General features: G+C 44.9%; 1 protein-coding gene across 5 annotated transcripts in view; it reads left to right on the top strand.

Annotated features, from left to right (window-relative positions):
* The window catches only part of dennd5b (DENN/MADD domain containing 5B), a 312,134-nt gene that overhangs the window by 145,335 nt on the left and 150,497 nt on the right, over positions 1-16,302 (top strand). For all 5 annotated transcript variants that reach the window (XM_069903146.1, XM_069903145.1, XM_069903143.1 and 2 more), the window contains one exon: positions 5,492-6,158. In XM_069903146.1, coding sequence (XP_069759247.1) covers positions 5,492-6,158 — 667 coding nt within the window. The remainder of the gene's footprint in view (positions 1-5,491; positions 6,159-16,302) is intronic.

Raw genomic sequence — 16,302 nt, 5'->3', positions numbered from 1 at the left:
TACTCCATTGGGTTCTTATGACCCTCACCCTTGTTTTTATTTGGGCTCAGCTGTAGTAACACAACCCCTTTGGGTTTCTGGGGAATTGCATCCTGTCATGTGAGGCTTTCCATCGACTTTGACTTTGTGCGCAGTATGAAACCGAAGAAGACTTTGAGGGTCCAGGGTGTAACAAGTTGCACTGGTGAGCTGAAAATCTGGGGGGGGTGGGGCGGGGGAAAATTTGCAATCAGATCAAGAATGGAGAAAGGCCAACCTGACGATCTTCTCTCAGCCACCAGTCAACTCTCCTGGAGGAAGTGAAAGTAAAATCTACACATTCAATTGGGGGGGTGGGGGGGTGTAGCTGGGGACTTTGTTCCGACCTTGGGTCCAGGAAATCACAGTGTTGCTCTAAATGAACTATTTCTGAAGTAATGTGCCATTATAAATGCTTGGGTTACTGCCCCTATGGTGTGAAATGCAGAGTATTGCACCGTAGATGGTGAGCAGGCAGCAGATCTCCGCGACAGAGCTGGACAGCATCCCGCAGGAGAGAGCAGGCAGCAGTAAAAAAAAAATTAGGAATATACTAAGAAAATTACAGTACACAATACACTTTGACCTGAGTTGGTCCTGGAATGCCTGCAGTGCAGTTTTGACTGCAGGCATTCCGGGAAAATGAGAAGTGGTTAAGGTGGTAAGATGTCGGAACTGGGATGGCACCCCCATTTCTGTTCCAAACTTTTTATACAGCATCTGTTCCGGGAAAATTGGAATAATTTCCCAGAATGCACCGGCTGTGTTTAAAAAAAAACATAACTGTCTTACAGGCTTAATTATGGAATGCACAAGCCAATTAGAAAGCAGCGTCTCCAACAAACAGCAATGAATTAACTCACAGTGTATTGGTCTGTTCTCAGGTAGTGAGGTGTTATTTGTAGGTTGGATTTTTGCAAATGGCAACTCATCTATAAAGGTGGAGGTTCTTCGCACTTACAGCTAAAGATGTACCTTCCTGAATGCGCCGTGGCCAACTCCGTGTCCCCGATTCCAACCCTTCCTGAGGAGGGACCTGAATGTACAGCCGCTGCAAGCAGCTGGTTAGGGGCAGGCTGAGAATACCTTCAGCCCATGACCCATCTCCCCACTCACCCCATTCCTTCCAAGGCAGGGGTGGCAGGGCAGTGGAAGCCCTCGGGACAGCGGGGACCGTTGGGGCTGCAGAGGCCGGAAGGGAAGCGGAGGCTGGCGGAACAGTGGGAGCAGTCTGCAGTGGCCGACTGGGGCAGCGCGAGCCATCAGAGCCAGCGTGGCCACTCTCTGCAGCTCAAAACACAGCAGACAAATGGCTGTCTTCCCTATCCATAATCCCCCATGAAGCTGGAACCGCTCTGTAGTTTCCAGAACAATTCCAGCTGCATGGGCAATTGTGGTAGAGAAAGCGGCCATTGCTCTTGCCGTGTATTTATGATGGGTGGTGCTACGGCACCTGTCGTCCCGCCTCCATCAACTCCAGAATGGGACGCTGGAGCAGCCTTTTGGAGCTGCTGTCTGAAAGTTAAGTGCTTAGTTTTCCATCCGTTCCTGTAGCCAGCCTCAAGGCAGAGGCCTGACAAGAAGTGATGAATAACTCCTCTGCTCTTTAAATATTACCAACACATCTTTAACATCACACAAAACCGTGTCTTCAAAACCCAGGGAGCCTCATGGTCGGAGGTATCAGCTCTTTAAGTTTGTTTTGAAACAAAACCTTGGGCTTGCAGACACAGTCTTTTGAGATAGATGTGGGAACAGGCCTCTGGGTGGTTTTTAATTATTAAACTACTTTGATAAAAGGAGAAAGTTTAGTTCCTTAAATTTTAGCGAACTGCTTGTTGCTTTGTCATATGGTTTCCCTTTGCCCTCGAGCTGAATGATCTTCAAATAATCCGGTGCTTCTTTGTATCAGTGGAGAATCTTTCCGATCATGAATTATTCTCATTATGATGGACCCATCTTGATGTCCTCTCTTTAGATAAACTTTGCAGATTTAAAACATGGACCGTGATTGGTCCAAAACACTACTTTTAGTTGTAATAATGTTGAATATGGCAAGGTGAAATTTATGAACTTTAGTGCGTGGGGCCTTGGTTTAAAAAAAACCTATATAATCGCTGTATTGTGTTCAGTATTGCATGTGATGTCATCGTGGGGGTGGGGGGGCTGAACTGTTCAGCATTATCACAATCCCCCAATAACATTGCAAATGATAAGGCTGAAGCAAATGCCCTGAACCCCTTCCCTTGTTTGTCCCACTCAGTCCTGCATGGAGTTGGCTCAGCCGGATATTGTCGCATTAAAGTTGTAGACCTGGCCTTGTGAGGGGAAAAGATCAGCTGAGCCCCTGTTTATGAATGGTGCCCTGTGTATTTAGATCTTCCTGGTCTGGTGAGGGTTGGATTGGTCCATGCCTCAATCTCTCCACGACTAAGAAAAGTTCAAATTTATTGTCAGAGTATATGCATGACACCACATACAACCTGGGGATTCTTTTTTCTGTGGGCCAGGCAGAATTTCTACTTGTTTATCCTTTATATACAGCCCACTATTGCAGTATCGTCAGCAAACTTCTACTTATTAAATTGCACCCAAGAAAAAGATACAATATGTGTACAAGTGAGAGAAACGTAAACAAACTCTTGTAGAGTCCAGGAAAGGTCACCCGAGAGGGTGACTCTCAAGAATTTAAATTTGCTCAGCCTCTCTACCTCCTGTCGCCTACAATCAGCTCCTTATCTTTGGTGACGTTGAGTTGCGAGGCTGGTGTGGGTGCACCATTCAGCCAAGTTTTCAATCTCCCTCCTGTATGCTGACCAATCGCCCCTTTTTAAACAGCCCACTATTGTGGTATCATCCGCAAATTTATAAATGGCCACGCAGTCTCAGTCGTAGTTGTGAAGCAACGAATGTGCTGCCAAACTCCCATGCATGAGGTTTCTGCTTGGAGCGGATTTGAGTGATAGTGAAATGTAACAGCGTCTGTTGAAGATTATATATATTTCTTAAAAGTCACAAGAGAGCAGGGTGACCACATCACTGAAAAGCCTTTTAAGTTGTTGTAATGTAGAGAAAAGCAGCATCTAATTTGCTCACAGAGGAACCAAAGGTAATGGAGATGATGGAAAAGGGACTAATTTTGTAAAACAGTACCACATGATCTGTAATCTCTTCCTACGTAGGTGAGCAGAATCTTAATATCATCTCAAGGAAGGCACTTCTACTTGTGCAGCATTCACTTGGGATTCATTACACTGGGAGAAGGTGGTGCGTGGAGATTGTGGAGTGAGTGATTGGGAGGGGATTTAGATTCCAATTTGGGGTGATTATCAAGTATGTCATCAGATAAATGATTTTAGCAGTCACAGTGGGGCCAGTGGTGAGGCAGATAATTATCCACTGATGGAGATGGTTGGGGAGTGAATGGTGTCGGGAACATGATTGTCATACAGGGTGTGGGCTGGTGATTGGTTGGAAAGCGGTGGCCTGGGCAGGTGATTGGCTGGAAAGGGGTGGCCCGGGCAGGTTGATTGGCTGGAAGGGGGTGGTCTGGGCAAGTGATTGGTGGGAAGAACAGTCTTGGCAATTAATTGGCAGGGAGGCTCTGAGCAATTTGGGTGCAGGGTATGAGATGTGATGATCATTCTGCAAAGTTGAAGGAGGAGCCGACCTTGAGTTTGATGGATGCCTTGGATTCATCACAACACCATTATTGGGTGGCCTATTTGTGAAACAACATGCTGGCATTGAAGAGGGTTCAGAGAAGATTTCCCAGTGGGCATCAAGGGTTATGGAGAGAAAGCCGGGGAGTGGGAGGATGGATCAGCTCATGATTAGACTTGATGGGCTGACTTCTGCTCCTGTACCTTGTGATCTTGCACACCAAGGGAAGGAGGAGCCAGTTACTCTGTGTCCAGTGTTTTCTCTCAGACAGAGAGATCTCAACTGAGAGTCCTAGAGGTATAGCAGCCTGGAAACGGGCCCTTTGGCCCACCATGTCTGTGCCAGTCATCAACTACCCATTAATCTTCATTCATCCCATTTTTATTCTCCACAAAGTCTCCATCAGTTCCCTCAAACTTTCCACTCACAACAGGCTCTTTTTGGTGGCCACTTAACTGACCTGCCTGCACGTCACTGGAAAGTGGGAGGAAACCAAAGCACTTAGAGGAAAGCCCACGCGGACACTTGGAGAAAGTGCAAACTCCACGCAGGCGGCACCCGTGGTCATGATTGAACCGAGGCAACCTGGGCTGTGAGGCAATGGTTCTGCAAGCTTTGCCATTGTGCACTGAATGTTGTACACCATGAGTTCAGCACACTTGTCTAGCGTGCAAATGGAATTAATGCCAACTGTCTTCGTCCCAGAGCGATAAACAGCCATCCCTACTCTACATCTTTTGCAATGCATTGATCATTGGTGAGGTGTTGGGGGCATCCAAATTAGATTGTAACTTTTAAAATTACAGGGAGAGATTAAGGAGACTGGGACTTTATTCATTGGAACGTAGACAACTGAGAGGGGATTTGATAGACTTATTTAAAATTATGAAAGAAATAGATAGACTAGACATAAACAGACTCTTTCCCCTGAGGGCAGGGGAGGTTGGAACAAGAGGGCACGAGTTTAGGGTAAGGGGGCAAAACTTTAGGAGAAATGTTAGAGGAAGCTTTTTCACTCAGCGAGTGGTGGCAGATTGGAATGATCTTCCGAAAGAGATAGTTGCGGCAGCGTCCTTTCTGTCATTTAAGAGAAGGTTGGATGTGTACATGGAGGTGAGGGGGTTGGAGGGTTAAGGGCGGAGAGCGAGAGGGTTGACCCAGTGGAGTTGTTCAAGTGAACTGGTGCAGATTCGAAGGGCCGACATGGCCTGTTTCCGTGCTGTAAACGGTTAATAAACTTTTATACAATGGCTGAATTGTTGGCGTCCGACTGGACGTTAGATGCCAAAGTCGGTGATAACTTTTATTCAGAAGCTTCACGCTTATGAAGGAAAGAGAGGGAACGAATTCCCAACAAAACAGTGTTAGATTTTTGCCTCGGTCTTGGCTCGACACATTGGTTAACTCTTGGGGCAAGGGCTACCTACTCTTGAGATAGACCAGCTTGGGCAGCACTGTTGGCGTAATGGTTAATGCCACATCATTACAGCATCAGCGATCAAGACCGGGGTTTGAATCCTGCGCACTCTGTAAGGAGTTTGTACATTCTTCCCATGTCTGCGTCGGTTTCAAAATGTACCGGGGGTGTAGGTTAATGGGGTGTGAATCGGGTGGCACGGACTCGTGGGCTGAAATGGCCCGTTACCGTGATGTATGCCGAAATTTAAGAAAATGTAATTTAATCTAAATTTGCACTCTTTCATGTGAACTTTAGTGTTAACTCTTTCCTCCCTCTTGTGTAGTCACTTGGTGAGCCCGCTGCATTTTGTCGATTCCTTTTAAAGCGTGCCGTTTCCTTTTTCTCCCTCAGCTCTGCATGCCGAAAGGGCTGTCCTTCAAAACCCAAGCTGAAAACCGGGATCCCCAGTTCCACTCCTTCCTCATCACCCGCGAAGATGGCTCGCGCACCTACGGCTTTGTGCTCACCTTCTACGAAGAGGTCACTTGCAAGCAGATCTGCAGCGCCATGCAGACTCTGTACCAAATGCACAACGTGGAGCAGTACAGCAGCGTGTACGCATCCTCCTCCTGTAGCATGGACTCCCTGGCAAGCAGCATCGACGAGGGGGACAGCACCTCGTTGGCCAAAATGCAGCGCTACAACTCCTACGACATCAGCCGGGATACTCTGTACGTGTCAAAGTGCATTTGCCTGATTACCCCATTGCCGTTCGTGCAGGCCTGCCGTAAGTTTTTGCAGCAGCTGCATAAGGCAGTGAGTTCCCGGCAAACTCCACCGCTGCCCCTGGAGAGCTATATCCACAACATTCTCTATGAGGTTCCCCTGCCACCGCCTGGACGCTCGCTGAAGTTCTCGGGGGTCTACGGGCCAATTATTTGCCAGCGACCTGGCCCCAATGAGTTGCCTCTGTTTGATTTCCCACTGCGAGAAGCCTTTGAACTGCTGGGCTTGGAAAACTTGGTGCAACTCTTCACATGTGTTCTTCTGGAGATGCAGATTCTTCTCTACTCACAAGGTAAGATGCAAATTTGGTGCAAAATCCACATTTTTAAGCTTGGTTAAATCGGTAGCAAATGCGTTGCAACCCTAGTAATCCTTCCTAACTTGCATAAGGGGGGGGGGGGGAAGAGTGCCATTGCCAACCTGGGCACAGCAAACTCCCACAGGCAGTGAAGATTTACTGACTGGGTACAGAGGTACATTCTTGGGTGTTAATTGAAGGTTTGGTTTTCGCGAAGAAATGATGAATCACTCCTCTGTTCTATAAATGTCTGTAGATTCTGGTCTCACTTGCAGTACATAAAAGTGCTGGAGAAACTCAGCAGGTCATGCAGCATCCATGGGAAGTAGCCACCATTTGGGACCTGAGCTCTTCGTTCGTGACCCTTTACTTCCTTTGGATGCTGTGTGACCTGCTGAGTTTCTCCAGCACATTTGTGTGTTCCGCTCTATAGGAGTTGCCAAGAAATCCACTCAAGGGGACACTTTATTGATTTTGTCTGGAAAAATTATGTTTCCTGTGAATGTCCCAGTGGTAACAAATGCAATTCAGTCTTCAGCGGAGGTTGCTAGTGACGGAGCAGCAGCCGAGTGGTCGCAGAAGCACAGCTGATGTATCAAGAATTATTATGTTGTCACGTATCCACGAAACATGGAAATGGAAGATTGGAGACTCGTGAGGTCTGTGATTCTCCATCAAATTCTCCATCTGTTCACTTGGAGGATCCCACTGTGTGCAGTCCTCTCCGTTTGAAAACAAGTGATCTGAGTTCACAGTGCTGGGGAGACCTGCCATCCTCCACCCTGCAACAACCATTGCAAGGAATCCCATTCATTAAATGTACTGAAGTTGATGAGATGGAGAACCTTAGAAGCTACTGCTCCTTCAAGATGCTCACTTAACATTCATTGGGAAGCACCACAAAATCAAGTTAAACAGGAAAGTCTGCAGACACTGTAATTGTGGTATAGTAAGTAAAAGTGCTGGAGAAACCCAGCAGGTCATGTAACTTCCATTTGAAGCAAAGATTAAAAAAACCAAAGTTTCAGGCCTGTACTTTACTGAGGGGTCAGCCCCAAAATGTTGCCTCCTATGGAGGCTGTATAACCTGCTGGGGTTCTCCAGCACTTCTGTGTATTTCACATGAAATCAGGTTCATTATCATCTTACACTGTACATTTACAACCAGACAAGATAGCATTTCTCTGGGACAGAGTACCCAGGTCCACACAAAATTCATAGCACATAATAATCGCACGTAAACGTAAAGATATAGTTTGAAATAAATATTTATGTATTTAGACATACTGCACCATAACAGCCCATTTCACCCCATGAGTCTGTGCTGACCAAATTGACCTACACCCCAGCACATTTTTTGAAGGGTGGGAGGAAACCGGGGGAAAAACCCATGCAGACATGGGGCGAATGTCCTTACAGACACCGCCAGATTTGAATGCCGGTCCCGATCGCTGGCAGTGTAAAGGTGTTGTGCTGTCCGAATTGAATTTGTATATTTTTCAGAATGATTTCCACTGTTATGATGCTGTTCAGCAATCTCACAGCCTGTGGGAAGAAGCTGGCAGTCCTGATTTTGAGGCTTCTCTACATCCTCCGCATACACAAGGGCTGTTGGGGCCTGGAGTCAAATTTTGAAGAGCTCCACCTTCTATGTTCCTTACGCTGTAAACATGAGTCTTGACTGTGGGCTCAAGCTACACTGTGATGTTGGAATCCTTGATCTTTCTCCAAGACAGCAGACCTCAAAGATCCAAGCTGGGAGGGGAAAACAGAAGGAACAAACATGGGGGCATGAGCTTCCCTCTGTGTTACAGAACAGTATTATCTTCACGGGACCATCTGTTCTATGTCATAATTGGCCGTGATTAGAGACATCTCAATTCGCTGACAAATGTTCCTTTCATCTCCTATCAACTATCATTCAACTATCTGATAATTGAAAGTACCCTAACTGGGAAATTGAATCATTTAGACCCTCTTTTTTTCCTTCGTGAAAGTTGTACAAAATCTGACTAATGTCCACTCCACATTCCTGAGACTGACCAAGGTCATCTTCCATCCCCTTATTTATCATAGATCTAGTCAGCTCTCTCTCAAAAATGCTCAAGCACTTTGAGGATGAGAGTTCCATGGACTCCGGACAATATGAGCAGGGATTTAAAAAAACCCACCTTATCCCTGGGTTAAATGTCTTAAATGGGTGACCCCTTATTTTTAATCAGTGACCTCATTCTAGGTCAGCAATTTTCAAACTGCACCCCTCACCCCTGCCATAAGCCTACATTCCACCTGAAGTATCCCTCTGCCATAAGTGCTCTGTGATTAGTACGAGTGGAAAGAAAAAGCTGGAAAACCACTGTTTTAATCGTCCCTAATTGACTCATATGTGCACGGTTCCATCACTCCAAAGGAAATGGACAATGACATTTTTTTCTCAAGCAAAATATTTCAGTAACAATTGAGTCTAGAGCAGTGAATCTCAACCTTCCCACCCACATACCACCTTAAGCAATTTCTTACCAATCACAGAGCACCGATGCCATAGGGAATACTTCAGGTGAAATGTGAGTTTAGGGGGGCAATTTGAAAACCACTGACCTAGAATGAGGTCACTGATTAAAAATAAGGGGTCACCCATTTAAGACAATGAACACAGGTCCCTAGTGTTCTCTCCACATTCAGCATGTTAATGCCATCATTGCAATCTCGGGGGTGGGGGGTGGGGAATAAGAGCACTCGGATGAAACCCACTCTATCACAGGAAAGACATGCAAACTCCACACAGACAGCGCCAGAGGTCAGGATTGAACCTAGTTGCTCCGTAAACGGTGCCATTGTACTAGTAATAATGACATTGTTCATAGAATTCCATCTTCAACTTTACCTTCATGAATTGGACCTTTTGGGTACAAGGAACATGTGACATTACATGTACAATCAGGCGAAATGGCGTTTATCATGTCAAACACAAAGATATATTATAAGTACAGTGTAAATCCAAACATTTTGGGATGGTTTATTCAGTTACAGGATACCATTCGTCAATCTCACATGTAGGGAAAATGGTATTTCCCAGCCTGACAGTCTCCTGTACCTTCTTCCTCATAGTAGTAGATCCAAGCCATTGTGTGAAAAACGGCACATCTGCCGGAGATGCCGTAATGGCATTGCTTTGGACCCGGTAGAGCGGAGACACAGTGCTGTTCTGAGGGATCCGCACAGGCTGCGGCAATGTACGGTTGAGGAACCCACATTGTCTGCAGGCTGCTGGACACTGGCTGCCCATAGGATCCGGGTATCAGAGCAGGGTGCTGGTGGCAAGAATGGCTCCCAGAGGGCCTTGGGCGCTGAAGGCTTGCAGATTGTTTCAGAGGTTTGAATCTGGAGCCCGGGTTGTCGATGAATCGAACAGGAGTCTATGCGACTGCAGAGGCTGCGGGAGCGCCGGAGGTAAATCTATGCACACTCAATGACTTTTGGTTCTCTTTGTCTCATACTTCAAGGAGTGCCAGGCAGTGCTAATGGCGACGCTTTGGCTTACGGATATCATGTATGTTACATTTTAATGGCAATAAAAGGAACCTTGATCCAGTCCTATTTAACCAATGCTCCCAGTGAATATCATCAATACAGGAAAGGGAGATCTCCGTGATCTTACAGCGCTTTTGACTGTCCTTTGTATTGAATTCTAGACCGATGCTTTGCAGCTACCGTACCACGCAATGATGCAGCCAGATAGGGCACTAATTTGTGCTCTGGTAAACAGCTATTGCTAATGACCTGTGCATGATGTATCAACAGAAAAGACCAGTAATCACTAGGAGAGCTCACATTACACGAATCTCCCTTGCATTCTGCTGCATTCTGCAGCACTGAATAACATTCCCTGATTTAAAGATTTAACATGAATTCTCTGTCTTTCCAAATGTGTGACAGCAGACTTAAGCAACCACAAGTCCCGGGGATAGACACGATATGCCCCAGGTTGCTGTTGGAAGTAAGGGTAGAGAGAGCTGGGGCAGTGGATATGATCTTTGTGTCCTCTTTGACCACAAGGGAGGTGGCGGAGGATTGGAGAATAGCAAATGTATTCACCTTGTTTTAAAAGAAATAGGGAGAATCCTGGGAATTATAGACCAATGAGTCTTATGTCAGTGGTGTGCAAACTGTTGCAGAGGATTCTTAGGGATAGGATCTATGAGTATTTGGAGAAGTACAGTCTACTCAAGGATAGTCGGTATGGATTTGTGAAGGGAAGGTCATCCCTCACGAGCATAATTGAGCTTTTTGAGGAGGTAACAAAAGAAATTGATGAGGGTAGGGTGGTAGATGTGGTCTACATGGATTTTAGTAAGGCATTTGACAAGGTCCCTTAAGAGAGATTCGTTCAGAAAGTCATGAGACAGGGAACCTTGGCTGTGAGGATGAAAAATTGGCAGAAAGCAGAGAGTAGTAGTAGAAGAAAAATATTCTCCTTGGAGGTCGGTGACTAGTGGAGGGGCTGCAAGGATCTGTTCTGGGACCCCTGCTCTTTGTGATTTTTATAAATGACCTAGATGAAGATGTGGAAGGATGGGTCAGTAAGTTTGTGGAGGACACAAAGGTTAGAGGTGTTGTGGAAGGAGCTGAAGGTTGTCAAAGGTTACAAGAGGATGTAGGCAGGAGTTGGGCAGAGAAGGGCAGATGGACTTCAATCAGGATGTGGTGATGCATTTTGGAAGGACAAACCAGAAGGCTGAGTACGTGGTTAATGGTCGGTTACTTAAGAGTGTGGATGAACAGAGGGATCTTGGGATGCAAATCTATGCATTTCTCAAGGTCGCCTCACAGGTTGATAGGATAGTTAAGAAGGCCTATGGAATGTTGGGCTTCATTAATATTGCAACTCTACAAATCTCTGGTGAGACCACACTGGTCACTTCATTATAGGAAGGATGAAGAAGCTATGGAGAGGGTGCACAGAAGATTTACCAGGATGTTGCCTGGATTGGGAAATGACATGAGGCAAGGTTAGCAGAGCTGGGACTTTTCTCTTTGGAGCCGAAGGCAAATGAGTGGAGACTTAATAGAGGTCTACAAGATAATGAGAGGCATAGATAGGGAGGATAGCCAGCACCTGTTTCCCAGGGAAAGTATAGCAAACACCAGAGGATGGATGTACAAAGTGAAGGGAGGGAAGCTTAGGGGAGACATCAGGGGTAAGTTTTTTACACAGAGAGTTGGAATGGCTTGCCAGGGATGGTGGTGGAGTCTGAAACATTAGGGGCATTTAAGAGACACTTAAACAGACACAAAGATGGAAGAAAAACAGAGGGTTACAGGGTAGGGAGGATTTAGTTCTTTTTTTTTAAGGAATATATGGGTTGGCACAACCTCGAAGGCCGAAGGGTCTGTACTGCACTGTAGTATTCCATGTTTTGTAACCTCATTGAATCTGCAAGTCTGAATGTCCACAGATATCATGAATCATTTTGACTGTTGCTCAACATTGGTAGTGAGTCGGTGATGCAGTTGACTTGGCACAGGACACGTTTTAGTGAGGCATTAATCAGAGATCATTTAAGGGGGTGTAACAAAGGTTCACTGGATTGATAAAAGAGATAGCAACATCCAAAGTAGATTAACACCCTGGGCCAATTCCTGGATTTGTTATTTAGTTTAATTTAGAGATAAAGCACAGCCCATGAGCCCACTGCACCCTAACACCCACGTGACCAATCAACCTTTGAACCCCCATGTCTAAAATCAGCAATAAGCTCCTCAGTCTTGGTGAGATAGAGAGCAAGTTTTTTTTTCAGCTGAATGGTTTTTGTGAGACACGTGAACTGAGCACCTTGAATTTCTGCTTTCTCTGATGTAATGGATTATTTAGAAAGATCATAAACAAGAAATGGACGTGTGAATAGCGATCCGCAAGGTATCGACAGAAATGTGAGAGAGATGCCTCTATATAGGCATTGCCCTATCCAGTAGATCAGATGTTTGATCCTAGATGTTTGGACATCCCCTCTTTGAGCGTATTATAATCCTTTTCATTTTGATGAGCTCTCCTGCTCTAGTGAAATAAGGGTGCAAATTTATGTCAAGTTTGTTCCCGATGATGATACGATAAATTCTACCTGGACATGATAAGGAATACCTAGTTCCTTATCACATACTTGATGGAGGGCTCCAGCCTGAAACGTTCGTGATGTATCTTTACCTTTGCTACATAAAGGCACTGTTTGACCTGCTGAGTTTCTCCAGCATTTGTGTGTTTTTTTCACATCAAATTGCATCTTTTCTTGGCCTCGTTTCCTCCCCCATTGTCTGAATTCTGATATGTCCTGCTTCTGTCCTTTCTGCTTTTCCCTTGGAGAAGGGCTCAGGCCTGAAATGTTGGCGATATATCTTTGCCTCCTGCAGATGCTGGACAGACCAACTAAGTTGCTCCAGCATTTCAGTAATTTTGCTGTAATCACAGCATCTGCATCCTATCATTTCCCCCCCCCCCCTTGTTCCTTTAACCTTACAAAGGGAAAACAACAATCTCATTTTATGCTTGTAATACCCATCAATGCAAGTTAGTTGCCATGCCAGTTCTTGTAAATGTGATTTCATTGCACTCCATTTCAACTGATTGGATATAACTCTCTTTACACAGTCTGGTGACTTGATGGGACACCACATAATTGTTGTCTATTTTGCTTTGTGTTTGAAAGATCATCCAATGTTTTTTTTTCATGTCTAAGTAGCATTCATCTCCAGTAAAGGAGAGTACACAAAAATGCTGGTGAAACTCATCAGGTCACGCAGCGTCCAGAGGAACTAAAAGATAGCCGTTTCAGGCTTGATCCCCTCATCAGGAATGAGCAAAAAAACAAGTTGATATTTGAATAAATAGGTGGGGGGAGGAAGGGGAAGGGGGAAGAACACACTTGACAGGTAGGAGGTTACAGGTGGGAAGGTAGAAGGGAAAGAACTGATGGAGGGAAGAGGACGGAGAGATAAGAAGGGTAGAAAGAGAAGGGAGTGGGCAGCTGGAGGGAAGGTGACAATGGGTAGAGATTGGAGACGTCGATATTAATGCCTTCTGGATGGAGACTGTTGTTCCTCCAGTTTGAGGGTGGCCAATTTGTGTTTGCTACCTACCCCGAAACTTTCACCATTTCAATATCAGATTTTGAGCACCTGCCGTTCTTTTTCCCTCCTGAAACGAGAGAGTAAGAATCGAAGAACAACAGAGATCAGCCGTGATGGTGTAGGACAGGATTGAGAGGCCCGGTAGCTCTCTCTTGTTATATTTTTTGTGTCCTTATGAATAGAAACATTACTGCCAAGATGTGATTTCTTTGTACAAATACAAATGCATGGGATCAAGATTTTGTTCTTCACCTGCCACTGAAATTATTATTGACATAAAATTAAGTTAACTGTGGGTTTAATGAAAATGAATTCACACAGACTTTAAGTAGGCTGAAATTTGATGAAATGAGGTTGAACTCATTTTGAAATTGTTTCCTCAGTCTATAAATGTAAAACAATTTGTTAATCTGCCTTGATGATTGATGATGCTCTTGCTGTGTTGGGAATTCTCTCTTCCCAGACAAATTTATCAAATAGAAAGAGCGAAGGAAAACTTTTGGCATTCCCAGAGGAAACGTATAAGAGTCAGAGTTAAAAGACTTAATGCAAACAAGACTAACTGGTGACGGAGATGTATGCTGATGTAGCATATTGACTACTTCTGTGCTTTTCTAATTTTGCACAAACTGCGAAGCTGGTGCGACAGATCCTAGTGTATCAGAAAATTGGTGTCATTGTATTGTAATTAGATATTGGGTAGTACAGATATTTCTCAAACCAGGAAGTGCGGAATTCTCCATTGACCATCTTCAGTGCCACAATACAGGTCGGGGCAAGACTACTGGAGTCAGAGGTTTATGGCACAGAACCAGGCTCCACGGCACAACCTGTCCGTGTCGTTGCCTGCCTAAGTTTATCCCATTTGCCTACGTTTGTCCCTTACCTCCCCATGCACTTCTCTGACTTATAATTTGTAATTGTTGTGAAATCTTTGTTCCACCATTCTGCATGCAAGTTTTCTACGGCAGTTGGAAGCTGACGTGGCTTCATTGTCAGATTGCTTAAATGATTTAAAGGGCCTTGCGTGAAATCGACAGATTCCATAAGGTCATCAGTGATGGCAGCAAAGTTGGGTCATCCAGCCCTTGAGGCTGATTTGGCTTTTGTTATTAATTGCACAGCTGATGTATCAACCCCCCCCACCTACTGCCAGACCCTACTGATTCCTGAAACATCTGTTAACCTCAGTCTTGCATGTGCTCAACAACGAGAGTGTTAAGGCCTCATGAAGGTCGAGAATTCCAAAGGATTACTGCCTACTATAATTCTCCTGGTCTCACCCCCAGGTTTTTTTTTCCCCTTTCCCCATTCTCTTCTGTTCCAGAATTTCTGTCCTGAAGAAGCAGTGACTCAGCACCTACTCGGTCAGACTCTTGTTTCACCTCTCATTCTTCTGAATATTTTACTCCAATCCTCCCCATTTTTATGTTCCAGAGAACCACCTCCTTGAACCAGGAATTAACGCAGTGAATCTGCTCTGCACTGTTCCAAACCTGGATATTTTCTTCTTTAAGATGGCAAATAAAACTGTGCTCACTGGTTTAGACAATGACCAGAAATTTAATTTGTGATCCTGACCACAATTAGTGAGAATTTGTGAACATCTCCTCCACCATCTCTATCAGTGCTGGAGCACCACAGGGCTGCGTTCTTAGCTCCTTGCTCTACTTATTTTACACCTACAACTATGTGGTTCTGTATGACAACAATATATACAAATTTGCTGGGTTGTTTAAAAAGAGGCGATATGTCAGCCTCCAGCAGGGGTGTCAAACTCAAATTCACAGAGGGCCAAAATTAAAAACTTGGACTAAGTCATGGGCCAAACTAAATATTTATTGAAAATTTTCAACAACATCTGCATGTTTTCTCTTCTTTCAACATGTAATGTTAAACTTTTTCTTATTAAAATAAATGTTTAATAATGCTTCTTCTGGAAAGAGTTTAACCAAAACTACTAACAAATGAGAAATAAAATATTCAATAAATAATATTTCTCTATAGCCTTTAAGCTCCTTTTAAATGTTTTTTTTTCACAAGCCAACAAGTCAAAAAAATAACAACTTGCTTCAATGAAGATCCAATCTTTCAACGATGAACAGTCCAAAGTTAACCAAAGAAAATATTAATCCAAGCTTAGCTTGCTACACTGTGATTTACTCTGATGCACCTGGGTCTAAACCAGATACTTGGCATCTCTTCTTAGATGCAAGTTCATCGAACTCTGGGGTCAGAGTTTGCCTCCCACCTGTCTTGAAAGGTCCTGTTTTCTGCCTGTTTGGCCATTTTTCATAAGGGGTTTATTACACTTGAGTTAGGTGACAGGTCGCAGATGCTAGTGAAAGTAAACAGAGGAGGTGGGGGCGATTAGCAGGCTGACGGGCTGGCACCAATGCATTTGCAAAGCATTCTGGGATTTGTAGTATTAGCTGTGCATGCGCTATACTGGCACGGCGGCCAGCGGGCCAGCTCTAATACATATTTGATATGACCTTGCGGGCCAAATATAATTATATCACGGGCCAAATTTGGCCCGCGGGCCTGAGTTGGATGGAGATTGAAAACTTGGCTGAATGGTGTACCAACAACAACCTCACACTTAATATCACAAAAACCAAGGAGCCGATTGTTGTCTTCAGGAAGGAAAAACCAGAGGTTTACAATCCAGTGATCATTGAGGGATCAGAGGTGGAGAGGGTGAGAGTCATCATCTCTGACGGTCTTTCCTGGAGCCAACACACTAATGGCATCGTGAAGAAAGCACGTCAGTGCCTCTACTTCCTCAGGAGTTTTCAGAGGTTTGGTATGACACCGGAAACCCTGGCAAATTTCTACAGAAGTGTGGTGGAAAATGATGACTGGCTGCATCAGAGTCTGGTACGGACGGGGACACCAATACCCCCAAGCAGAAAGCCTTGCAAAAGGTAGTGGACACAGCTCAGACATCACAGGCAAAATCCTTCCCAGCATCGAGAACATCTACAGGGAATGCTGCCATTGGAGAGCAGCAGCA

The sequence above is a fragment of the Narcine bancroftii genome, chromosome 11 (genome assembly GCF_036971445.1).
Source record: "Narcine bancroftii isolate sNarBan1 chromosome 11, sNarBan1.hap1, whole genome shotgun sequence".
In the NCBI taxonomy this organism is placed as follows: Eukaryota; Metazoa; Chordata; class Chondrichthyes; order Torpediniformes; family Narcinidae; genus Narcine; species Narcine bancroftii.
Note: the sequence above shows the minus strand (reverse complement) of the source record. Positions and strands in the feature narration are given on the sequence as shown.